This window comes from Heterocephalus glaber, unplaced genomic scaffold, assembly GCF_053883595.1.
Source record: "Heterocephalus glaber isolate CG9 unplaced genomic scaffold, H.glaber_assembly_v1.0 deba00001504, whole genome shotgun sequence".
Classification (NCBI taxonomy): domain Eukaryota; kingdom Metazoa; phylum Chordata; class Mammalia; order Rodentia; family Bathyergidae; genus Heterocephalus; species Heterocephalus glaber.
The window spans coordinates 12,260,248-12,282,758 of record NW_028258324.1 but is presented as its reverse complement, the minus strand read 5'-3'; the positions used below and the strand labels follow the sequence as shown (position 1 = coordinate 12,282,758).

General features: G+C 36.6%; 1 protein-coding gene across 8 annotated transcripts in view; it reads right to left on the bottom strand.

Moving 5' to 3' along the window:
* The window catches only part of Ppp2r3a (protein phosphatase 2 regulatory subunit B''alpha), a 184,016-nt gene that overhangs the window by 134,480 nt on the left and 27,025 nt on the right, over positions 1-22,511 (bottom strand). For all 8 annotated transcript variants that reach the window (XM_021246462.2, XM_087186182.1, XM_087186184.1 and 5 more), the window contains exon 2: positions 1,116-3,536. In XM_021246462.2, the coding sequence (XP_021102121.1) occupies positions 1,116-3,113 (1,998 nt within the window). In that variant the 5' untranslated portion in view covers positions 3,114-3,536. The remainder of the gene's footprint in view (positions 1-1,115; positions 3,537-22,511) is intronic.

Sequence of the window (22,511 nt, the reverse complement as noted above, 5' to 3'; positions counted from 1 at the left end):
CGGGAGCATTGGACTATGAGAAGTTAATTGTGTCATGTTTGGGACAAGGTGGTTAAAAGCATCATCCCTTCTCCTTCATCAATGAACTGATAAAGCTACATATTCCAGATGGGTCAATGAGGCAACAGTAAGAACATGGAGCTTCCATCAGCCTGGGTCCTTGAATAAAATGGCAAAGAGTCCCTCGATAACTCATAACTTGTGAAAAGAGCAAGGGATAATCTTGTGTTAAGACATACATATTCAGATGGGCAGATAACTGCTTTCCTGCAAGTATTCAGAAGCAATGCTACTACTAGGTGGTACACTAGGTGGATACAATCAAGCCTTTTGAAAATACTTTTAGGATTCTAGAATGATATTTATTCTCACTCGCATGGAGAAGCCTATTTCATATGCTCTAGTTATTACCTTTTTTGAAAACCTATCGCATTAACAATACTTCCAAATACATGTTCACATACTGTTTTTCTGGAATGTTTTGTCTCCCCAACAGAATTTTAAGCTCTTTAAGAACCATGTCCTTGTTAAATGTGGTGGACCATTCCTGTAATCCCAGCTAGGTGGGAGGCTGAGGAAGGAAGATCATAAGTTAAAGACCAGTCTGGGCAACTTAATGAGACCCTACCTCAAAATAAAAAATAAAAAGGGCTGGGGACATAGCTCAGCGCTAGAGTACCTCCCTAGCATGTGCAAGGCCCTTGGTTTAGTCCTCAGTACTGAAAAAAAATCATGTCCTCTCTTCTCTTGTATTTTATTCTTTACCTTATAGAAGTCTACACAGGCATGCTATAAGGACTGGATCCTTGGTTGACTGGGAAGGATGAGGACTAATATTAAATGCCTGTTTTATGTAAGCACTGTACTTCAGTAGTTGTGCTTTACATACACTATATAGAGCCTTACTATTTCCACTATACAGGTGAGGATATTAAGGCTAGAAAGATGTGAAGAGGGCAGTCTGTTTGACTCTTAAACCCTTTACTTTTTACTAAGTGAGATCATTCCTAGTGTAGAACATTAAATAGGTAACAAAAATAGATTTTGTTTATACATTTTGCAAACATTAAAACATTTCTTTAGAGAGCTCAGCACTCAAGATTACTGGGTCTTACCTTGATCACTTCTGGAGTCTGCTGAATCAAAACCATTGAAGTAGTGTCTTTGGGTTTATCACCAACAGGACCCTTACAGACTGATAAATTGGCCTTAGAGGAAGTTGTCAAGGTTTCCTGGAGAATTTGCATCATTTCTTTTTCCTGAGATAGGCTACCTCTGCCTGATTTGCAGTCAACTAGTTCTTGAGCAAAATCTTCAATACTTTCCAGAATTCGCAGCAAGAGGGCTCGATCCTCTTCCTCTATTTTGTGTCCATTGGTTTCAATAATTCTTGATAGACAAGAAGGTGAGACTTTTTCCACAGGTGAAGAGACTTTAGATTTAGGTTCAGTGTCTACAGGGAGCTGACTAGTCAAATGACCGTGACTATTTAGAGAACTGGAGTTTTTACCCTTGCCAAGTGGCTCTCTTAGAGAGGTCTCCATCTTCTGTGAAAATGATTCCAAATCCATTAACAATTTATCTATCTCTTTCTGACTGTTGGAGTTAATAAAGTTTCCCTGGTCTCCTGTTTCCACTTTAGGAACTTTTGATTTAGGGTCTTCTTCAGCTGGATGAAAAATTGGTTTCTCAAATATCTTACCAATTTCATTTTGTATTGTGGCACAAGAATTTTTAAGATGAGTACCATGGTCTGAAAATTCTGCACTATGTTCATTTACTTTTAACAACTTGTGACTGGGTCCATTCTCTGTCTTTTCTCCTTTATTTAATAATGCCTTCTTTCCATCTGACTCTTCTTCAATATAAAGAGTTTCCATTAAGTCTCCAGAAGAAACATTCTCCACAGGGTTCATGGTTAATGATGGTGACTGAAGCTGGGCAGCTTTTAAAGTTCTGAGATCATTTACTCCCAAGCTATATAAGGAATTTGTAGAGTTGTTTGGAATGGTTTTTACAATGTCCATTTTCCTAGAATTATGCTTGTCATCTTGCAATTCAATAGTTTGAAATTGCCCAGAGTTAGGGGCTGAGAGCTGGACAACATCTTCATATTTAGGGGGCTGTTCAGTGCCATATATTGGTGAGAAGGGAGTTAACTGTAAACTAGGCATATTACTGACTAGTTCTGTTAAATCTATGGACTCATTATTTTCAGATTGCATGAATTCAAATGGTAACTTTTTCAGGTAGGATGCTAACCTGGTCATTACATTCATATAGACAGTTTCAGAACTAGGAATAGTATCATTACCACTTTCTTCGCTGATGGTACCTCCTGACTTTTTCTTTATGCATTGTTTTATGATGTCTGTGCATTTTTTCAAATCCTCAGAGCATTTCAGTAAGATGTCTAAACACATTTTTATGTCTGTGGCAGAAGAAAAATTATTTATTTTATGTCTTTGCAAAATCTGAGTAACCAGGTCTTCTTCAGAGAAGTTTTGAAGAAGCATTGAAGTTAAGTTTGTCTCAAGTGAGTTTCTATGGGACAAAGATTTTTCCTCAACCGAAGAACTCCGGAGTAAACCAAAGGATGGAGAGGTCTCATCATTGTTATAATGGCCACAGAGCAAGTCAAAGTCAATTGACCGTCTATTAAATGAGTCAGACTTAACTTTCCTTCCCTTTTTGTAAGCCACATGGTTAGAGTTTTTTAGTTTTTCAAAGGAAAATTCCTTTATTTTTCCACTGGCAAAATTGATTGCTTCTCCTGCAATGTCCTTTAAGTTACAGCTATTCTGAAATGTAGAAGTTCTCTTGACTCTAGGTATGCCTGTAAGGACCTGATGGGGATAGTCACCTTCAGCTGAGGAAAGCCCATTTTCATGGGGTAGAAACACAGAATTCAGATCTGCATCTTTGAACTGAGGCACAGGGATGTGCAAGAGGTCTGCACAAACACTATGATGTACCACAATGCAGTCAACTCCATGTGTGAAAGTGTGGCAGGTTCCAGTGCAATAATGTATAGCTTGCTCAAAACGTCGATCTATTACCACACTGCTGTAGTGGTTCACAGTACTAACTACAAGTCGGTAAGTTGCTGCCATAATATCAAATCCACTGTGGTGGGACTTGGAACTTTCTAGATCTTGCTTCAAGAAAAGTCACCTAAATGACACTTAGCTGAAAATATATTTAATGACAGTAATCTGTGGGTACAGATATAATGACTTCCCACAATGGGAAACCATTTAAATTTGAGGTCTGACTATCAGTATACAGTAGCTGCTGCACATGTGTGCTTGTATTAACAAGTCTAATAATTTAATAATTGTTGTTTAGTTTTACCTAGTAATTTGATACTACTGGGTTATTTTTATAAAGACTATCCTTTTAGTTCTTCAATGGTTCTACAATGCAGAAATTTGTCATAAATTTACTGTCATAAATCTCAGTTGGTAGTATAGATGTATTGTGATAAGTGAGTCCTCCAAAGGTTTAAATGATCCATTTTTCTGTGAACGACAAACCTATAACAAAAGAAAAAAATAATTTAAAGGAAATACCATTTAATATAAGAAGCTTTCTTTCTTCTTTGTATCCTATATGCAGTTAATCACTAAACCCTATTCCTTACTCACTGATACTTAACACAGGCCTGTGTTTTGTTAGTCTATACTCCTTACTACCTAGGAGTAGTATTACTTCAACTCTGCCTTGTTGCATCTGCATTCCAGATGAAATTTCTTATCCCACTCTCCTTGCCCCCTTATATGACTCTAACAAATTTAGATTTAGACAGCTTTCTCATCCCTCATAGCTCAAGAATTAACAGTCTGATTCATTTTCAAGCCCTACAACATCTGTTCCCATCCACTTATATCTGAATTTTCTATTAACAACACAGATCTTTTTTTTCTGTTACCAATGTTTGCATCCATCAATCTAGCATTCTCAAAGACTAACACATTGCCTGTTCATGGTACTGAAACTTTCTCTACACATGGAAATTATTCTCACAACATCTTTTCTTTTCCTATTTAGAGAAAAACTGTGTTACTGTTCTTGATCATATCCTCCCGAGTCCGTCTCATACAGATGTCTCTTCATTAAGTAAATATAATTTAATTAATCATTGTCTTACTGTAAAAAAGCTTTTAAAACATATAGTTGCTTTCCAAAAAGTTTATATCAATGTACATATTCAATCAACAATTTTTTGTTTCCTAGTATTGGCAATCAAACCCATGAGTGTGCTACCCCCTAAGCTACACTCCCAGTCCTCTTTATTTTTAATTTTGAGACACAGTCTCACTAAGTTGTCCATGCTGGACTTGAACTTGCAGTTTTCCTGTCTCAGCCTCCCAAGCAGCTGGGAGTTACAAGGGATGCATGACCACACTTAGCTTCAATAAACAAATATGGGGTTCCTCCTATGTACCAGATATTAAGTGCTAAGGATACAGCAGTGAATAAAGTCTTTGTCCTTATGGAGCTGACAGTATAGTTGTAAAAAAAATAACAACATGTAAGTAAACATCTAACTTATCAGATGGTTATATGTTATGAAGTAAAATGGGGCAGACAGGGTTTAGAAAGGATGAAAAGGTGTTTTTTATAAAGGGAAGTCAGGGAAGACGTACTGACAGTCAGGGAAGACACTGAGCAGACATCTGAAAGAAGAGACAGAGCATGCCAAGGAGCTGTCTATTATAAAGGAAGTCATCTTAGGCAGAGTAATCATAAATGCAAGGGCCTTGTTGTGGGAACATGCTTGATTTACTAGAAGAATGACCAACAGGCTATAAAGCGAATGGAGCAGAGAAAGCAAGGAGGAGAACATGGCAGATAAGGAGAGAAAGTAAAGGTGGGCGGCTACATCATGCAGGGTCTAAACATTACAGTGAAATTGGCTTTAACTCTCAGTAAGTTGGGGAACAACTGATAGCAGTTGAACAGAGGAGTGACATTATCAGCTTGACATTTTATTTTTTAATAGTATATCCTTTTATTGGTACATTTTAGGTATACAATATAATGACATTCATCACTGGAGATAAGCACCTTTACATAATCTCTTGACTGTTATTTTCCCCCTTCCCCTGCCCTCCCTTCAACTACTCCATCCCTCTCTATTAATAAAGACTTTGTTTCCTTTTTTCATTTTCTCATATTAATTCCATTCCCTTCTTTCCTTACCCCTACCCCTCCCACTTCCCCTTCCCCTTTGCCCCTTTTCTTTCTATTTCACATTATCTATTATACCTTTTAGTCCTCATTTACACTTTCAGTTTCTCACACTGGAGAAACTATTTGGTATTTATACATGTGTGTACTATTTATTTCACTTAAGAGTATCGCCTCAATGTGCATCCATTTAACTGTGTCTCTAATTTCTCATTTTTTATGGCTGAGTAGTACTCCATTTTATAAAAAACCCCTACATTTTCTTTATCCAGTCTCCAGTTGATGGGCAGTTGGACTGTTTCCAAGTTTTAGCTATTACAAACTGTGCTGCTATGAACATGGGTGAACATATATCACTGTGGTATGATTTTTAATTCTTTAGGGAAGATACCCAGCAGGGGAATAGCTGGGTCAAATGGGACTTCCAGTCCTAGTTCTTTGAGGTATCTTCATACTGATTTCCACAGTGGTTGCACCAGTCTACACTCCCACCAGCAGTGGAGCAGGGTTCCTCTTTCCCCACAGCCCTACCAGCATTTATTATTGGTTGATTTCCTGATAGCAGCCATTCTTTCTGGGGTGAGGTGGAATCTCAGCATTGTTTTCATTTGCATCTCTCGAATGACCAGTGACGTTGAACATTTTTTCATATGTTTATTTGCCATGTCTACTTCTTTGTGTGAGAAATGTCTATTCATTTCAGATGCCCATTTTTGGATTGGGTCTTTAAGTTTGGGAGGTCTAATTTTTTTAAGTTCTCTACAGATTCGAGGTAGTAGATCTTTGTCTGAGGGACCGCTGGTGAAAATTTATTCCCACGTTGTGGGTTGTCTCTTCACACGGCTGGTGGTTTCTCTTGCTGTGCTGACAGCTTGACATTTTAAATTGATGAATTTTGGCCATTATGGTCAAAGATGTAGAGAAGCAAGATAAAGATGCAGGACAACAACTTCTGAAAAAATGGTGGAGTGGTAAGCAACAACTCAGCCTCTCCAAGATTTAGAACCCAGACACTGGAAAATAACAACTCAGGGAAGAAAAAAAGAGGGAGGTGGATCCCTGGGACTCAGGAAGTATCTGAGGGGAAAACTGGAGCCCACACAGGAATTAAAAAGACAAAATACAACACAGAAAAAGGAAGGGGCAAGCAATTCATGCTTTCTTCCTGGCTCCTGGCTTGTGGCTCTCAAGAAATGAAGATAGAATGTACAGAGACACAATGAAAGTAGGGGACTCCAGATGGCTTCAGGGAGAAACACAGCAGTGGAACAGACTAGTGGATGCTGTCTGCCACAACTGCCAGTTAGTGATTCTAGTCCAAGCACCTGCCATATCCCCTGGAGAGAGTAGTCAGACACCATTCTAGGGAGAGGTTTAACTGAATCCAGGACTCAGAGCACCTGTAGGATGGGCTCATTTCAGGCCTCCAAGTGGTAGACTTACAGAATGACTGGCTCAGGGACTGTCACACGAGACAGCCATGATCAGAGTATTACAGTACATACCCAGAGAACGTGGTTGCTGGGCTAACTACACTGCATCCTTCCCTGCCAAATTAACAAAGGTGGTCAGATCTTGGGTCTGTGGCAAAGAATTATAGTTAGCCACACTCAAAGTACATCACTGAAAAGCAACTAAAGTGTTCTCTACACTAGCAACGAAGTCTTTAAATTATAAGCCTCCACAAACCTCAATGCAAAACAAAACAAACAAAAACAACAGAAACATGAGACAAGACAACAAAATGTCTCCCAAAACTCCCAACTCCTCTGAAGCCAATCCAGGGGGCACCAAGGGTTAGAATAACAGAAGCCATACACCTGCATTAGTTGAGAGGATAGCAGAAGCAGTTAGAAAACAGCTCAAAGAGGTACTCAGAGGGATTAGAGAAGATATAACTAAACAGAAAATGGAAGTAATAACCAAAAAGATGCAGAAGCTTTCAGAAGACACAAATAAAAAGATGAGCTAAACCAAACAATACAAAACATGAATGACCAGTTTATCAAAGAATTAGAGTACATGAAAAGGTTTCAATCAGAAATTCAGGAGATTTAAATCATTGAAATTATGGGTAACAGAAGTGACCAATGTGAGGACAGAATTTCAGTACTATAAGACAATAATGCCTTCAAAGACCTATTACTTAAAGACACCTTAAAAAGAAAAAGAGCACATGAAAAATGGATCCAACAACTGCTAGATGATGCAAAGATGAACCTAAAAAAAATCTGAATAAGTGAAAAATCAGAACACAACACAAATGGCATAAAAAGACCTGTTGACAGAAATAATGGCAGAAAACGTCCCAAATACAGGAAAAGAAATAAACCTACAGATAAGTGAGGCATACTATACACCAAATAGCCATGACCATACCACACTATACTCAAAGTACCAGAAGTCCATCACAGGGACAAAAATCTTAAAAGCTGTTAATAACAGCAACAAATCTCATATAAGGGTTAACTCACCTGAGTTCAATCCCTGGTACCAAAAAAAAAAAATTACAGCAAATTTCTCTAAATAAACCTTAAAGGGCAGGATGATTTGGAGTGAAGTGTTTCAAAGCCCTAAAAGATAACAACTTCCAACTCTGACTTAATATTTCCTGTAAAACTTTCCTGTAAAATTGACAGAGAAATAAGATATTTCCATGACAAGGAGAACCTGAAGAAATTCATGACCACCAAACCAGCATTACAAAAAATTCTCAAAGATATCTTACAGACAACAAAGCCAACAATGCCACTAAATAAAAAAGAAGGAATACACTTGGTGATATGAATAGCCAAGTGTAAGAAAAAAAATAAAACGGCAATAGGAAAATAATACAATTAAAGAAATAAGTCAATAACTTTCACTAATAATTCTTACTGTCAATGGTTTCAATTCCCCAAACAAAAGATAAAGATTGGCAGAATGGATCAAGAAACAAAACCCAACAATATTAACTATATGAGACATGTTTAATTCAAAAAGAAACTCACAGTTTAAAAATCAAAGGATGGAAAACAATATTCCACCACAGCAACCTGGAAAAAAACAGGAGTTGCTATCCTAGTTTCAGACAAAGTGTATTTCAAGCCAAAACTGACCAGAAGAGACAAGGTCATTACCTATTAGTTAAGGGAACACGTTAACAGGAAAAGTTAACAATTATAAACGTATATGCACCAAATACTGGTTCACTCAGCTTCATAAAACTGATGAATAGACATGAAAAATTAGGGGCCAGGGATGGTAGCTCAGTGGCACTGCACCTGCTTCACAAGTGCAAGGTCCTGAATTTGATCCCTGGACCAGAAAAAAAGAAAAAGAAAAATTAGATAAACACTAATATCATTGTAATGGAGGACCTCAATACCCCATTGTCACAAATGGACAGATGAACTACACAAAAAATCAACAACAAAAAACCAGAGTTGAACCAAACTTTCAAACAAATGGACTTCATAGATACCTACAGACTGTTTTATTCAACAACACAATACACAGTCTTCTCAGCAGCATATAGGACTTTCTCCAAAATAGATCACATACTAGGCCATAAAGCATGCTTATGTAAATGCAAAAGAACAGAAATTATCCCATGTGTATTATAGTATAATGAAACTGGAAATCAATGGGAAAGACACTACAGAAACTATGAAAACAAATGGAAATTAATAATACCTTCCTGAATAATCAATTCATCATAGATAAAATTAAAGAAGAAATTAGTCTACAATGAAACAAATGCCATTATGTCATAATAGAACCTATTATGGGACACAATCAAAGTAGTCCTAAAGAGGGAAATTTATAGTGGTGAATTCCCACATCAGAAAAACAAAGCAAGTTCAAATAAATAACCTAATGATGTACACCTCAAGGTTCTAAAACAACAACAATCTAAACCCAAAGCTAGTACAAAGAAGGAAATTATAAAGATCAGAGCAAAAATTAATGAAACTGAGACCCCCCAAAATACAGATATTCCTTGTTTAATGACTATTTGGACTTAGAACTGACACATGCTGTTTGTTCAGATTTATGATCTGCTGCCTGGACTTACAACCTGTCCCTTACAACCCGTTTTTTTTTTTTTTTTTTTGTATCGCTCTCTACACCTTGTTGATAAGAGCCTTGATGTCTTTTTTTGTACAGTTAGCCTTGTTTATCCAGTTCAGTAATTTCTGTTGATTGTACTATACAGCACTGTAGTTTTATGCTCTGTTATACATTACAGATTACAGTGCTGCATGTAAGTTTATGCAAATAATGAAATGAAAAGGGAAGTAGTATTCCCAAAATCATTCCTGGAAACAAGCATTATCTTGATACCAAAATCAGAAAAGGACCCAACAAAAACAGGCCAATCTATTTAATGAACATAGATGCAAAAATTCTCAATAGATACTGGTAAACAATGCAGCAAATCATCAAAAAGATCATACACCATGACCAAGTAAGATTCATTCCAGGGATGCAGGGATGGTTCAACATATATGAAATGTAATATACCGGATTAACAGAACCAAGGACAAAAATCACATGATCATCTCAACAGAGGCACAAAACCTAACATTCTTTCATGATAAAAATCCTGAAGAAAATAGGCATAGAAAGTCTGTATCTCAATCTGATAAAAGCCACCTATGACAAACAAACCACTAACATCATACTAAATGGAGAGAAGCTGAAAACTTTCCCTTTAAAATTAGGAGCAAGAGGGTTGGGGATTTAGCTCAGTGGCACTGCACTTGCCTCGCAAGCGCAAGATTCTGAGTTTGATCCCCAGGACCAAAAAAAAAAGGAACAAGACAAGAATATCTGCTATCATCACTCCTGTTCAATACAGTATTCAAAACATTAGCCAGAGCAATTAGGTAAGAGAAATAAAAGGGATATGGATAGGAAAGGAAGAAGTTAAATTATCATTATCAGCAGATGATAGGATCCTCTATATAGAAGAACCCAAAAACTCCACCAAAAGACTCTTAGAATAACTAAATTTAGTAGTGTAGCAGGATACTAAGTCAACACTCAAAAATCAATATGATTCCTGTACACCAATAACAAATTCACTGAGAGAGAAATTAAGGAACTAACACCTTTCATAATCGCATCAAAAAATATGAAATACTTTGGAATTAACTATCCAAGGATATGACAGAGCTCTACAATGAAAATTACAGTACTACAAAAGTGGAGATTATAGAGAATATCAGAAAATGGAAAGATATTCCCTGTTCCTGGAAGGGCAGAACAAATACAGTCAAAATGACCATACTTCCAAAACCTGTTATGCAGATTTAATGCAATTCCAATAAAAAAACCAATAGCATTCCTTACAGAACTAGAAAAACAACCTTAAAATTTATGTACAACCAGAAGAGACCTAGAATAGCAAAAGAAATTGTGGGCAACAAGGACAGGCAGGGGCATCACAATCCTGGACTTCAAGTTATACTACAAAGCTACAGTGATAAAAAGAGCATGGTACTGGCAAAACCAAACCAAACCACTTGTGAATCAATGGAACAGAATAGAAGATGCAGGAACTCCAGGCACACTCAGTTATGTTATCTTTGACAAAAGGGTCAAATTCTTTTGCTGGAGGAATGTGCGTTTTTAACAAATGGTGCTGGGAAAACTGGCTATCCACATGCAGAAAATTCAACCTAGACCCATATCTCTCAATACGCACTAAACTAAAATAAAAGTGGATCAAAGATCTAAACATTAGATCATGAACATTCTACTGGAAGACAAAATAGGTAAAACACTTTAAGACACAAGCATGAGCAAAGACTTTCTGAAGAGAACCCCAGTTGTACAAAAAATAACACCAAGAATCAACAAATAGAATCACATTAAATTAAAAAGCTTCTGCAAAGCAAAGGAAACCTCCAACAGACTAAAGAGACAAAGTATAGCATGGGAAAAATTTTTTCAGCTACTCCTCAAGGAGCTAATATCTAGGACATATAAAGAATACATAAAAAAAAAAATTAGGCCCCTCCAAATTTAAAGACCCAATCAGAAAATGGGCATCTGAAATGAATAGATATTTCCCAGATAAAGGAGTACAAAGTGGTCAATAAATACATGAAAAAATGTTCAACATTTGAGAAATGCAAATTAAAACAGCATTGAGATTCCATCTCACTCCAGAAAGAATGGCTATCACCAAGAAATCAACCAATAACAAATGTAGGGGAAGCTGCATGGAGAAAGGAACCCTTCCTCATTGTTGGTGGAACATAAACTGGTAAAATCACTATGGAAATTAGTATGGAGATTCCTCAAAAAAACTAAAACTAGAAATTCCATTTGACCTAGCTACTTCTTTTCTAGGTATCTTTCCCAAAGGGTTAAAGACATCATACCACAGTGATGTTTTTCAGATAAGATTAACATTCATATCAATGGACTTTGAGTAAAACACACTGACCTCCGTGATGTGGGGCAGGTTGGCCTCATCTGATCAACTGAAGGCCTTAACAGAACAAAGACACCTCCCCAGAGCAAGAAGGAATTCTGCAGGTGGGCTACTTTTGGAATCAGCCACTACACTTCCTTGAATCTTCTGCCTACTGGCCTACTCTGCTAATTTTGAATTTGAACCTCCATAAATGAATGAATGAATGAATTACATGGAATCATACAGTATGTAATCTTTTGAGACTGGCTTCTCTCACTTAAAATTTCACATTATCATATCATCCTTTTTATTATTAAGTTATCTTATGGTTACAGCATTGTTTACCCATTCATTCACTAAAATATGTTATTTCCGGTTTTTATAAGCTGCTGTGAATTATAGTGCACAGGTTTTGCGTGAGTACAGTTTTCATTTTTCTAGAGTATCTAACTATAGGTGTGCCGGGTTGTATGCTAAGTACATCTTTAGAAGAAACTACCAATCTGTTTACCAGAGTGGCTATACCATTTTATATACCCACTAGCAATGTATGAGGGACTTGCTTGACTCCACATTCTCTTAAGTATTTGGTATTGTCAATATTTTCTAGTTTAGCCACTGAAAAATGTATGTATCTTGTTATTTCATTGTAGCTTAACTTACATGTCCTTAATGGCTAATGACTTTGAACATCTTTTCATGTGCTTACTGACAAGCCCCATAACTTCTTGAAGAAATGCCTGCTTAAAGTTTTACTCATTTTAATTAATTTTAATTAAAATAATCATATGAAGTTAGTGGTTAACATATTAGAGTAGTTCTAAATAATAGAAAAACAACTTTCAGAATTTCTTTAAAAACAAATACAAAAAAGGATGCGGTTAAAAAGAAAGGTTTTAAAAATGAAATGTAGCTAATTACGAATTATCTTACTGAAGAAAAGATGAATGGAAAACTTGAACTAATTACAAATTTATATCCTTCAGTTTATGTTTTGAAAGGACACAAACAGCAGAAAGTCAAACCCCAAGGGGTAGCCCCAACAATCAATGAAAAAATCTACAATTTAAAATGATTGGAGCTTCAAAACATGCTTCCCCAAATTATTATTTCTCTGGTACTTGGTTCCGACTTGTAGGTGTCAAGCTCTTTTTATTTTAGAATATAATTCAATTGATGTTGAGATAAGATTCTAGACATAGAATCTAATCTTAGTTATTTTTCTTGTTGCTGAGTGAAAATAGCCAACACCCACAAGTAAAGGAGGAAATGTTTAGTTCAACTCACAGTTTGTAAGGGTTTGAGTTCACTGTTAGCTGGCTCCAAGGCAGGGAGGCACTGCAGATGAGCATCCCAGAGGAGAAATAGTACATAGCAAGTAGGCAGGAGACAGCAAAGTAGCAAGAAGCAGCATCAAGCTTGCCTTCTTTCTGCTCTTTAATATTCCATACAGGCTGTAAGCCTATTGGTTGGTGCCACCCACACCCAGGATAGGGCTTCCAGTATCACACCCTTAATCCACATTCATGTACCCTAATCCAACTACCTTTGAAGCTCCCCACCTATGACCACATGAGGCTTGGGGTGCAGGACTTCTATACACAAGCCATAACATAATCCAAGAATTTGCAATAGGAAATACAACCAAACTCAGAACCAAGACACTAATGTGTATATAAATGAAAACCAGGCTATATGGGTTTGAATCCCAACCCTGCCACTTAAAAGGCCAATCTAGCCTCCATAAATATGCCAAATTTATACTCTACTTGTAATATCAGTTGCAGTGTATCATGTTCTCCTGGAGTAATTCCACTCTTCACATTTTTGCTAATTTGACAGATTAAAAAATGAAAGCACATTGTCTTGATTTACAGTTCTTGATTATTGTTCAGCCTGAACATATTTCATTTGCTTACTAGACATTTTGTCTCTTCTTATGTTCTTTTTTGTTTTTGTTTTGGTACTGGGGATCGAACTCAGGACCTTGTGCTTGTGAGGCAGGCGGGGTGCCACTCAGCTAAATCTGGGGCCCTGTTCCTTATTTATTTTGAGAGGGAACATAAAACTGAACAGTCCAAAAAGGCTTCCTTTTAATTTTACTATTATTTTGGCAGTACTGGGGATTGAATCCTAGGCCTTCGCACTAAATATACCCCAGCCCACCCACCTGCTCATCCTCCCTCCCTCCTTCTCTTCATTTATTATTTTGCGTTTTTTTTTTTTTTTTTTTGGTACCGGAGATTGAACTTGGGACCTTGTGCTTGCGAGGCAGGCACCAGAACCACTGAGCTAAATCCCTGGCCCTCTTCATTTATTGAGACAGGGTCTTGCTATGTTGACCAGGTGGGACTTGAACTTGAGATCCTTCTGTCTCACCCTTCCAAGTGCTGGGTTACGGGTGTATGTCACTGTGCACAGCTAGGCTGGCTTCCTAAAATAAAAGGATGTGCTATATGTATATAGTTTTAAAGGGTCAATAAGGGACAGACAGAGAACAATACTCTAGGCAGAGGAAAACATATGTGAGGATTCAGAGGCAAAACATAGCAAGCACAGTGAATCCAGAAGTACAGGCAGTTCCAGCTGGTTTCACGGGGCAGGGGATGGGGTGTGTGTGTGTGTGTTTTAGTCCAGCTGATATCTAGAGGCAACAAGAGAGGAAACCAGAGACCAGCAGGACTATGACACAGGGGGCCTTGTATGCTAAACTAGTGATAGTGAGCTTTATTCTGAAAGCTATGGGAAAAACAAAGATTTAGGCTGGAGAGTAACAGTATTTATGGTTTAGAAAAAGCCTCCTAGCAGCTGAGTGGAAGAATAAAACAGGGACCAAAATGGAGGCATGGATATCAATCAAGAGGCTACAGTAATAATCCAGGCAAGAAGTGGTGAGTATCTAAACCCAGTAGGTGGCAGTAGTAACAAAGAGGAGGGTTCACTCCTCATAATTTGAAAAAAAAAAAAAAAAAAAAAGGTGATAAAGATAAAAAAAAATACCTCTTCTAACTTTAAGCTAAATGTAAACACAAGAAAACTTTAAAGTGGAAAGAAGAAAATCCTAAAAATTTCACAAAAGGCAGTAATTTGAAAGCAAAAATTGGTTATAAAAAGAAAGCATCAGTCTTCAAATAATTATATGAACAATGAGAAAGTTCTTGTTGTGAGAATCACATTAATTATTAAGCCACTGTATTTTTCAATTCTAAAATTTTTTGGGACATTTTAATATGATTGAAATCTTATATACATCTTATATTTGATAGCATGTTAAAATCCCTATTGGCCAGGCAGAACTATGATGTTTGTTACTGTCTAGCAAGAGCAAAAATAAATCATAAAAACATGCAGAATGATTTTGGGGAAAAAAAAAATCTCAAAAAATACAGCAGAGCACTCTTCAGAGAAATGCTTTGTCAGCAAACATTGATAATGGCGAAGAGGATATTGTGGGAAAAAAAATACAAACATAGTTCTAAGTTGAAAAGTGATTTTAAAGAGTCAGAATCTAAATGGTGAAATTCCAGAAATAGCTAAACCAATTATTTCTCATATATTTATGTGTGCACACAGTGATGTATAATTAAGAATACCTGTTGGTTGAAGTCTTAAAAAGCTCTTATAATAAGTTCTAAATTATAAACATTATGTCATGATTTAATAGATTTTTTTCCCCTAGTGGCAAATAAAATGAGTGTTCTACAACCTTAGATAGAAATATTGTATTATAAAAAGTTTCAGTCTAGATATCTGTTATGTTCTGCTTTCAATTCCTGATACAGTAGATTTCTTGGGAAATTATAATTATTCTAAATATTTTAATTTATTTCACCTTAGGTCTTGTTGCATGTGGCCTGCCTAACCACCCAGGCCTTTAGTCTTACCTGAAATTGTTTTCCCAATTTCTAGTGATGTGGTTCACATGCATCTTTAGAACTTAATCAAAAGCATTTAGGAGCACTTACTATTTTCACTTTAAGTAGATTATAATTACTCTAAAAAGTACTCTCCAATAACTCTGGGAAAGTCCTTCATACAAACTGCTATATGGTAACTGCTAATAAAGTGGATCTTTGTAAAATAAACATACAGAAGTAGTGGATAAGAAAAATTAGGAGAAAGAGGAACTAGGTTTTGAAAGAGGACAGTCTTCCTAGTTAAGGAAGGGATTAAACTGGGCTTTTAAGCAACAAAATATAAAAAGGTCTTCTATGTTTGTGAATTATAAGGACTTTGGTATTGCTGAAACTGAAAATGTACAGTATGGGTTTTACAGTTCTAAGGTTTCCTCCAAATAAAAATAAACAGAAATACAAAATCTATCATCAAAAACCTTAGAGACACCTGAAACCCCAAATCAGTATAAATGAAGGCAGAAAACATAAGGGGGAATGGTAAATGGCTTGCAGAGTAGGATACTGCTGGCAAATAAAATGATTCATCCTGCACAACCTCAAGAGGCTGAGGTCTGGCCAGAAAATGGGGTTAGGGTAAAGGACTGAACATTGGGAAACTGCTTAGACTTTCCTACATCCAATTTACAAACTCAGAAAATCATTACTCTTTCACTCAGCTGAAGACCATGGAATTTTGCTGGGCAAAAAATTGAACCAAAAAAGCACCAACACCAGGGGGATTAGACACAAAGCCATGTAAAGGAGTGAAAACAAAGGCAAATTGAGTAAATGCCTACATACTAAATTGAGCCTACTATCCTGCTTTTGCCTGACCAGAAAACAGGCTTATTATCTCCAACTACTAGCTCCCAGTGTGGATTAAAGAATCCTTTTCTGGAAAAACAGAAATCTCATCAAACTACATTAACAGGCCTTAAGTGAAGCCTATTAATTGACAAATTAAGGCCACAAAGACAGCTTCTTCTGTTTTTTAGAGCTTCATTTTTATTTTAAATAAATTTTACTGTGTGTAATTTATATACAAAAAAGTACATATTAAATATACCATGCAATGAGATTTGTCAAAAACCATGTAACCACTGCCCTAAAAAGAACATTTCTATCATCTTATAATATCCCTATACCCTTTCTCAATCAATTCCCCCATCTACAATTTTTGACAAGCACTTTGACAAGTGTATAATAATATGCTTTTCTGTCTGGCTTGTCTCACTTGGCACAATGGTTGTGAGAGTCATTCGTGTTACCACATCTCTGTTGTAAATTCCTTTTTGACTCCTGATTATTCACCAACTGGTGGACAGCTGAGTTGTTTCGAGTTTGGGCTTATTATGAATTAAAGCTGTTATAAACTCAAGTAAAAGTCTTTTTGTGGATCCGTGTTAATTTCTTTTCGGCAATTAGCAGTGGAATTACTGTTTAATAGTGTATGTTTATAAGATCTTTCAAACTTTTTAAGTGGTTCTGCCATTTTATACTTTCATCGGTAACACGTGAGAGCTCTAGTGGTTCCAGGTCCTTTAGAATACTTGTCAGTTTCTTTAATTTTAGCCATCTTTGTGAGTGTGAAGTATCTCATTGTGACTTTAATTTGCATATCCCTGATGGTTAACAATGTTGATCATTTTTTCCTATGCTTATTAGAAACTCATATGTACCTTCTTTGGTGAAATATCTATATACAAACTTTGAAGTTGTCTTTTATTACTGAATTGTAAGAGTTCTGTTAAATACTTTAGATATAGATACTATCTCTTGGTTTGTGGCTTCTCTTTGCATTTTGTTATGTGGTGATTTAAGAGCAGAAGTAGTCAGCTGGGCCTGATAGCATATGCTTGTAATTCCGGCACTCTGGAGGCCGAGGCAGGAGGATTGTAAATTCTAGTCCAGCCTGGGTAGTGAGACCCTGTCTCATAATAAAAATAAATAAAAATGGGCTAGGGTACAGATCAGTGTGAATGCCATACCAAAAAAAATTTTTTTTGAAAGACAGAATCTCACCATGTTGCCCAGGCTGGTCTTAAACTCCTGGGCTCAAAGTGATCTTCCTACCTCAGTCTCCCTAGTACCTGAGACCATTAGACCTGTGTCACCATGAAGAGTAGGAAGTCCTAATTCTACTAATTTTTATCAATCCAATCAATTTTTCATAGTTATAAACTTAATATCATAGAATCTTTGGCCATCCCACAAAGATTTTTCTCTTAAGCCTTTTTCTGGTAGTTTTATAGTTTTCAGCTTTTATGTTTAGTCAACAATCTATTTTGAATTCATTTTTCTGTATGCTTTAAGATTGAATTTTAAGATCATCCAGCAGTGCTTCAAAAGACTATTTATTCTGGGGTTAGGTGTGTAGCTCAGTGATGCAGATGCCTAGAATACTGAAGGCCTTGAGTTTAATATCCAGAACCAAGAACAACAACAACAACAACAACAACAACAAAGACTATTCTGTTCCCATGGAATTCTGTGAGACCCTTTTTTTATAAAGGCTCTAATAAAAAGGTTTTATTCTGGATTTCTATTTTTGTTTATATACATATCAATACCATTCTATCTTAATTATTATTGCTTTATAGTAAGTCTTAAAATAGCAATGTATATTCCCTAATTTTTCCCCAGAATTGTTCTAACTCTTCTAGGTCCTTTGCATTTCTATGAAAATGCTGCAATTTTCACAATGCCAGCAGGGATTCTGATTGGAATTTCACTGAATCTAAAACCCCATTCAGTGACAATGGTGACCTTTAACAATATTAAGTCTCTGGCCCACAAGCATGGTATATATCTCTCAATTTATGTAGATGCTCTTTAATTTTTCAGCAAATTTACAGAACTTTCATCAAGTTTCCTGCCAAACATATGATTTTAACTGTATATCCTTTTATTGGTACGTTTTACGTATACAATATAATGACATTCATCATTGGAAATTTGCACCTTTACATACTCTCTTGGTTCTTATATTTCCCCCCTTCCCCTGCCCTCCCTTCAACCCCTCCATCCCTATTTACAAAGACTTTGTTTCCTTTTTTTCATTTTCTCTTATTAATTCCATTCCCTTATTTCCTTTCCCCTGCCCCTCCCACTTCCCCTTCCCCTTTGCCCCTTTTCGTCCTATTTCACATTATCTATTATACCTTTTAGTCCTCATTTACACTTTGTTTCTCACACTGGAGAAACTATTTGGTATTTACACATGTGTGGCCTATTTATTTCACTTAAGAGTATTGCCTCGATGTGCATCCATTTAGCTATAAATGTCTCTAATTTCTCATTTTTTATGGCTGAGTAGCACTCCATTTCATTAAAAAAACACATTTTCGTTATCCAGTCTGCAGTTGATGGGCATTTGGGCTGCTTCCAAGTTTTAGCTATTACAAACCGTGTTGCTATGAACATGAGTGCACATATATCACTGTGGTATGATTCTTTCAATTTTGGGAGAGAAGATACCCAGCAGGGGAATAGCTGGGTTAAATGGGACTACCAGTCCTAGTTCTTTGAGGTTTCTCCATACTGATTTCCACAGTGGTTGCACCAGTCTACACTCCCACCAGCAGTGGAGCAGTATTCCTTTTTCCCCACAGCCCTGCCAGCATTTGTTATTGGTTGATTTCTTGATAGCAGCCATTTTTTCTGGGGTGAGGTTGAATCTCAGCATTGTTTTCATTTGCATCTCACCAAGGACCAGTGATGGTAAACATTTTTTCTTATTTTCTCTGCCATTTCTACTTCTTTGTGGGAGAAATGTCCTGTTCATTTCAGATGCCCATTTCTGAATTGAGTCTTTAAATTTGGGAGGTCTGATTTTTTAAGGTTCTTTATATATAGATTCTAGATAGTAGACCTTTGTCTGAGGGACAGCGGGTGAAAATTTTTTCCCACACTGTGGGTTGTCTCTTCACACTGCTGGTAGTTTCTTTTGCTATGCAGAAGCTTTTTAGTAAGAAGAGAGCCCACTTGTTGATTTGATAGTTCATGGGCAACTGAGGTTTTGTTCATAAAATCTTTTCTTACACCAATGTCTTCAAGAGTTCTACCTAACCTCTGTTCCAGCTGGTTCAGAGTTTCTGTTTTAATACTTAGATCTTTAATCCATCTTGATTTTACTTTAGTGCATGGTGAGAGATATAGGCCTAGTTTTAGTCTTTGTCAAGTTGAAACCCAATTTTTCCAGCACCATTTATTAAAAAGGCTATCCTTCCTCCAGTGAGGGTGTTTGGCTTCTTTGTCCAAGATTAGGTGGCTGAGTGTGTCTGGAGTTGTTTCTGCATCTTCTAATCTGTTCCACTGGTCCTCAGGTCTGTTTCTTTTCCAGTACCATGCTGTTTTTTTGTCACAGTAGCTTTGCAGTATAATTTCAAGTTGGAGGTTGTAATACCCCCTTGCCATGTCTGTTACCTAGAATTGCTTTCGCTATTCTGGGTCTCTTCTTGTTCCAAGTGAATTTTTGGATTGTTTTCTCAAGGTCCATGAAGTATGCTGCTGGGATTTCAATTGGGATTGCATTAAATCTATATAGCAGTTTTGGAAGTATGGCCATTTTCACTATGTTAATCCTTCCTACCAAGGAGCAGGGGATGTCTGTCCATTTTCTGATATCATCTTCAATCTTTCTGTTCAAAGTGCTATAGTCTTCAGAGAAGAGGTCTCTGATTTCTTTTGTTAGGCTGAATCCTAGGTATTTCAGTTTTTTGGATGCTATTGTGAAAGGAATTGTTTGCCCTATTTCTCTCTCAGTGACTGTTGTTCGTGTAGAGGAAAGATACTGATTTTTGTGTGTTGACCTTGTATCCAGCTACCTTACCAAATTTGGTTATTAAGTCTAGAAGACTTTTGGTGGAGTTCTTGGGGTCTTCTATATAGAGTATCATGTCATCTGCAAATAATGACAATTTGACTTCTTCATTTCCTATCTTTATTCCTTTTATATCTTTCTCTTGTCTAATTGCAATGGCTAACGTTTCCAAGAATATAGTGAACAAGAGTGGTGATAGTGGACATCCTTGTCTTGTTCCTGATTTTAGTGTGAAGGATTTCAGTGTTTGACCATTTAGTATGATACTGGTTTTTCACAGAAGGCTTTTATCAGTTTGAGGTAGAGACCATCTATTCCAATTTTTTGTAGGGTTTTTATCCTAAATGCATGTTGGATTTTGTCAAATGCTTTTTCTGCGTCTATGGAGATAAGCATATGGTTTTTGTCCTTGATTCTATTGATATAGTATATTACATTGATTTATTTGTGTATGTTGAACCATCCCTGCATTCCTGGGATGAATCCCAGTTGGTCAGGGTGTATGATCTTCCTGATGATCTTTTGGATTCTATTTGCTAGTATCTTATTAAGGATTTTTGCATCTATGTTCATTAGTGAGATTGGCCTATACTTCTCCTTTTCGGTTGGGTCTTTCTCTGCTTTGGGGGTCAAGGTGATGCTTGCTTCCAGGAATGAATTTGGGAGTTTTGCTTCCCTTTCAATTTCATTGAAGAGTTTAAACAATAGTGGCAGTAGTTCCTCTCTAAATGTCTTGTAGAATTCAACAGTGAAGCCATCAGGACCCGGGCTTTTCTTAGTTGGTAAGTTTTTAATTATGTTTTCAATTTCATTGGTTGATATTGAGTTGTTCAGAATTTTTAGGTCTTCTTCGTTCAACTTTGGTAATTCATATGTATCTAGGAATCTGTCCATTTCTTCTGTGTTGTCCATCTTATTGGCGTAGAGGTTCTGGAAGTAGGTATTGATGATCCTCTGGATTTCTGCTGGTTCTGTTATAATTTCATCCTTTTCATTCCTAATTGCATGGATTTGGGCCTTTTCTAATAAGGTTGGCTAAGGATCTGTCAATTTTGTTGATTCTTTCGAAGAACCAGCTCTTGGCTTCATTGATTTTTTGTATCATTTTCTTAGTCTCCATTGCATTGATTTCTCCTCTGATCTTTATAATTTCCTCCCTTGTATAAGCTGTGGGTTTGTCCTGCTCTTCTAGAAGCTTGAGGTTTCGGCATTAGGTTAATTGGGCTTGCTCTGTTTTCCTAATATGAGTATTCACTGCTATGAATTTCCCTCATAAGAATGCTCTGTGTCCTATACATTCTGATATATTGTACTGTCATTTAATTGAAGGAACTGTCTGATTTCTTCAATTTCCTCTGTGACCCATTGCTTATTCAGAAGTGTGTTCAATTTCCATGTTTTTATGAAATTTTTGTGGTTTCTTTTGCTATTGATCTCCAATTTCATCACACTATGGTCTGATAACATATAGGGGATAACTTCAATTCCTTTGCACTTATCTAAATATGTTCTATGAGCGAGTATGTGGTCTATTTTGGGGAACGACTGGTGTGCAGCTGAAAAGAATGTGTATTCTGATTTTGTGGGGTGGAACACTCTGTAAACATCTGTTAAGTTCATTTGTTCAAGAGTTTGATGGAGTTCTAGTATTTTGTTGCTTTTTTGTCTAGTTGATCTATTTGTGACAATGGGGTATTGAGATCCCCCACTACTATTAGTGCTTATACGATTTTTCACATCGATTAGTATTTGTTTTATATAGTTGGGCACACTAGTGTTTGATGGATAGATATTTATGATTGTCATCTCTTCGTCTTGGATTGTTCCCTTTACAAGGATGTAGTGTCTTTCTTTGTCTCTCTTAATCAGTGTGGCTTTGAAATCCACTTGGTCTGCAAAGAGAATAGCTACTCCTGCTTTTTTGCAGGTTCCTGCCACATGGAGTTTTGTTTTCCACCCTTTCACTTTCAGTCTATGAGTTTCTTTTTGAATTAAGTGTGTTTCTTGTATGCAGCATATTGTCAGATCTTGCTTCTTGACCCATTCTGCCAGTCTATTTCTTTTGACTGGTGAGTTGAGAACATAAACATTGATGGTTATATCTGATATGTATTGAGTTATCATTGTCATTGCTTCTTCTTTTTGTTGCATTCATCCCCTTTGCTTTTAATTTCTTGTCGTGCCGGTGGAT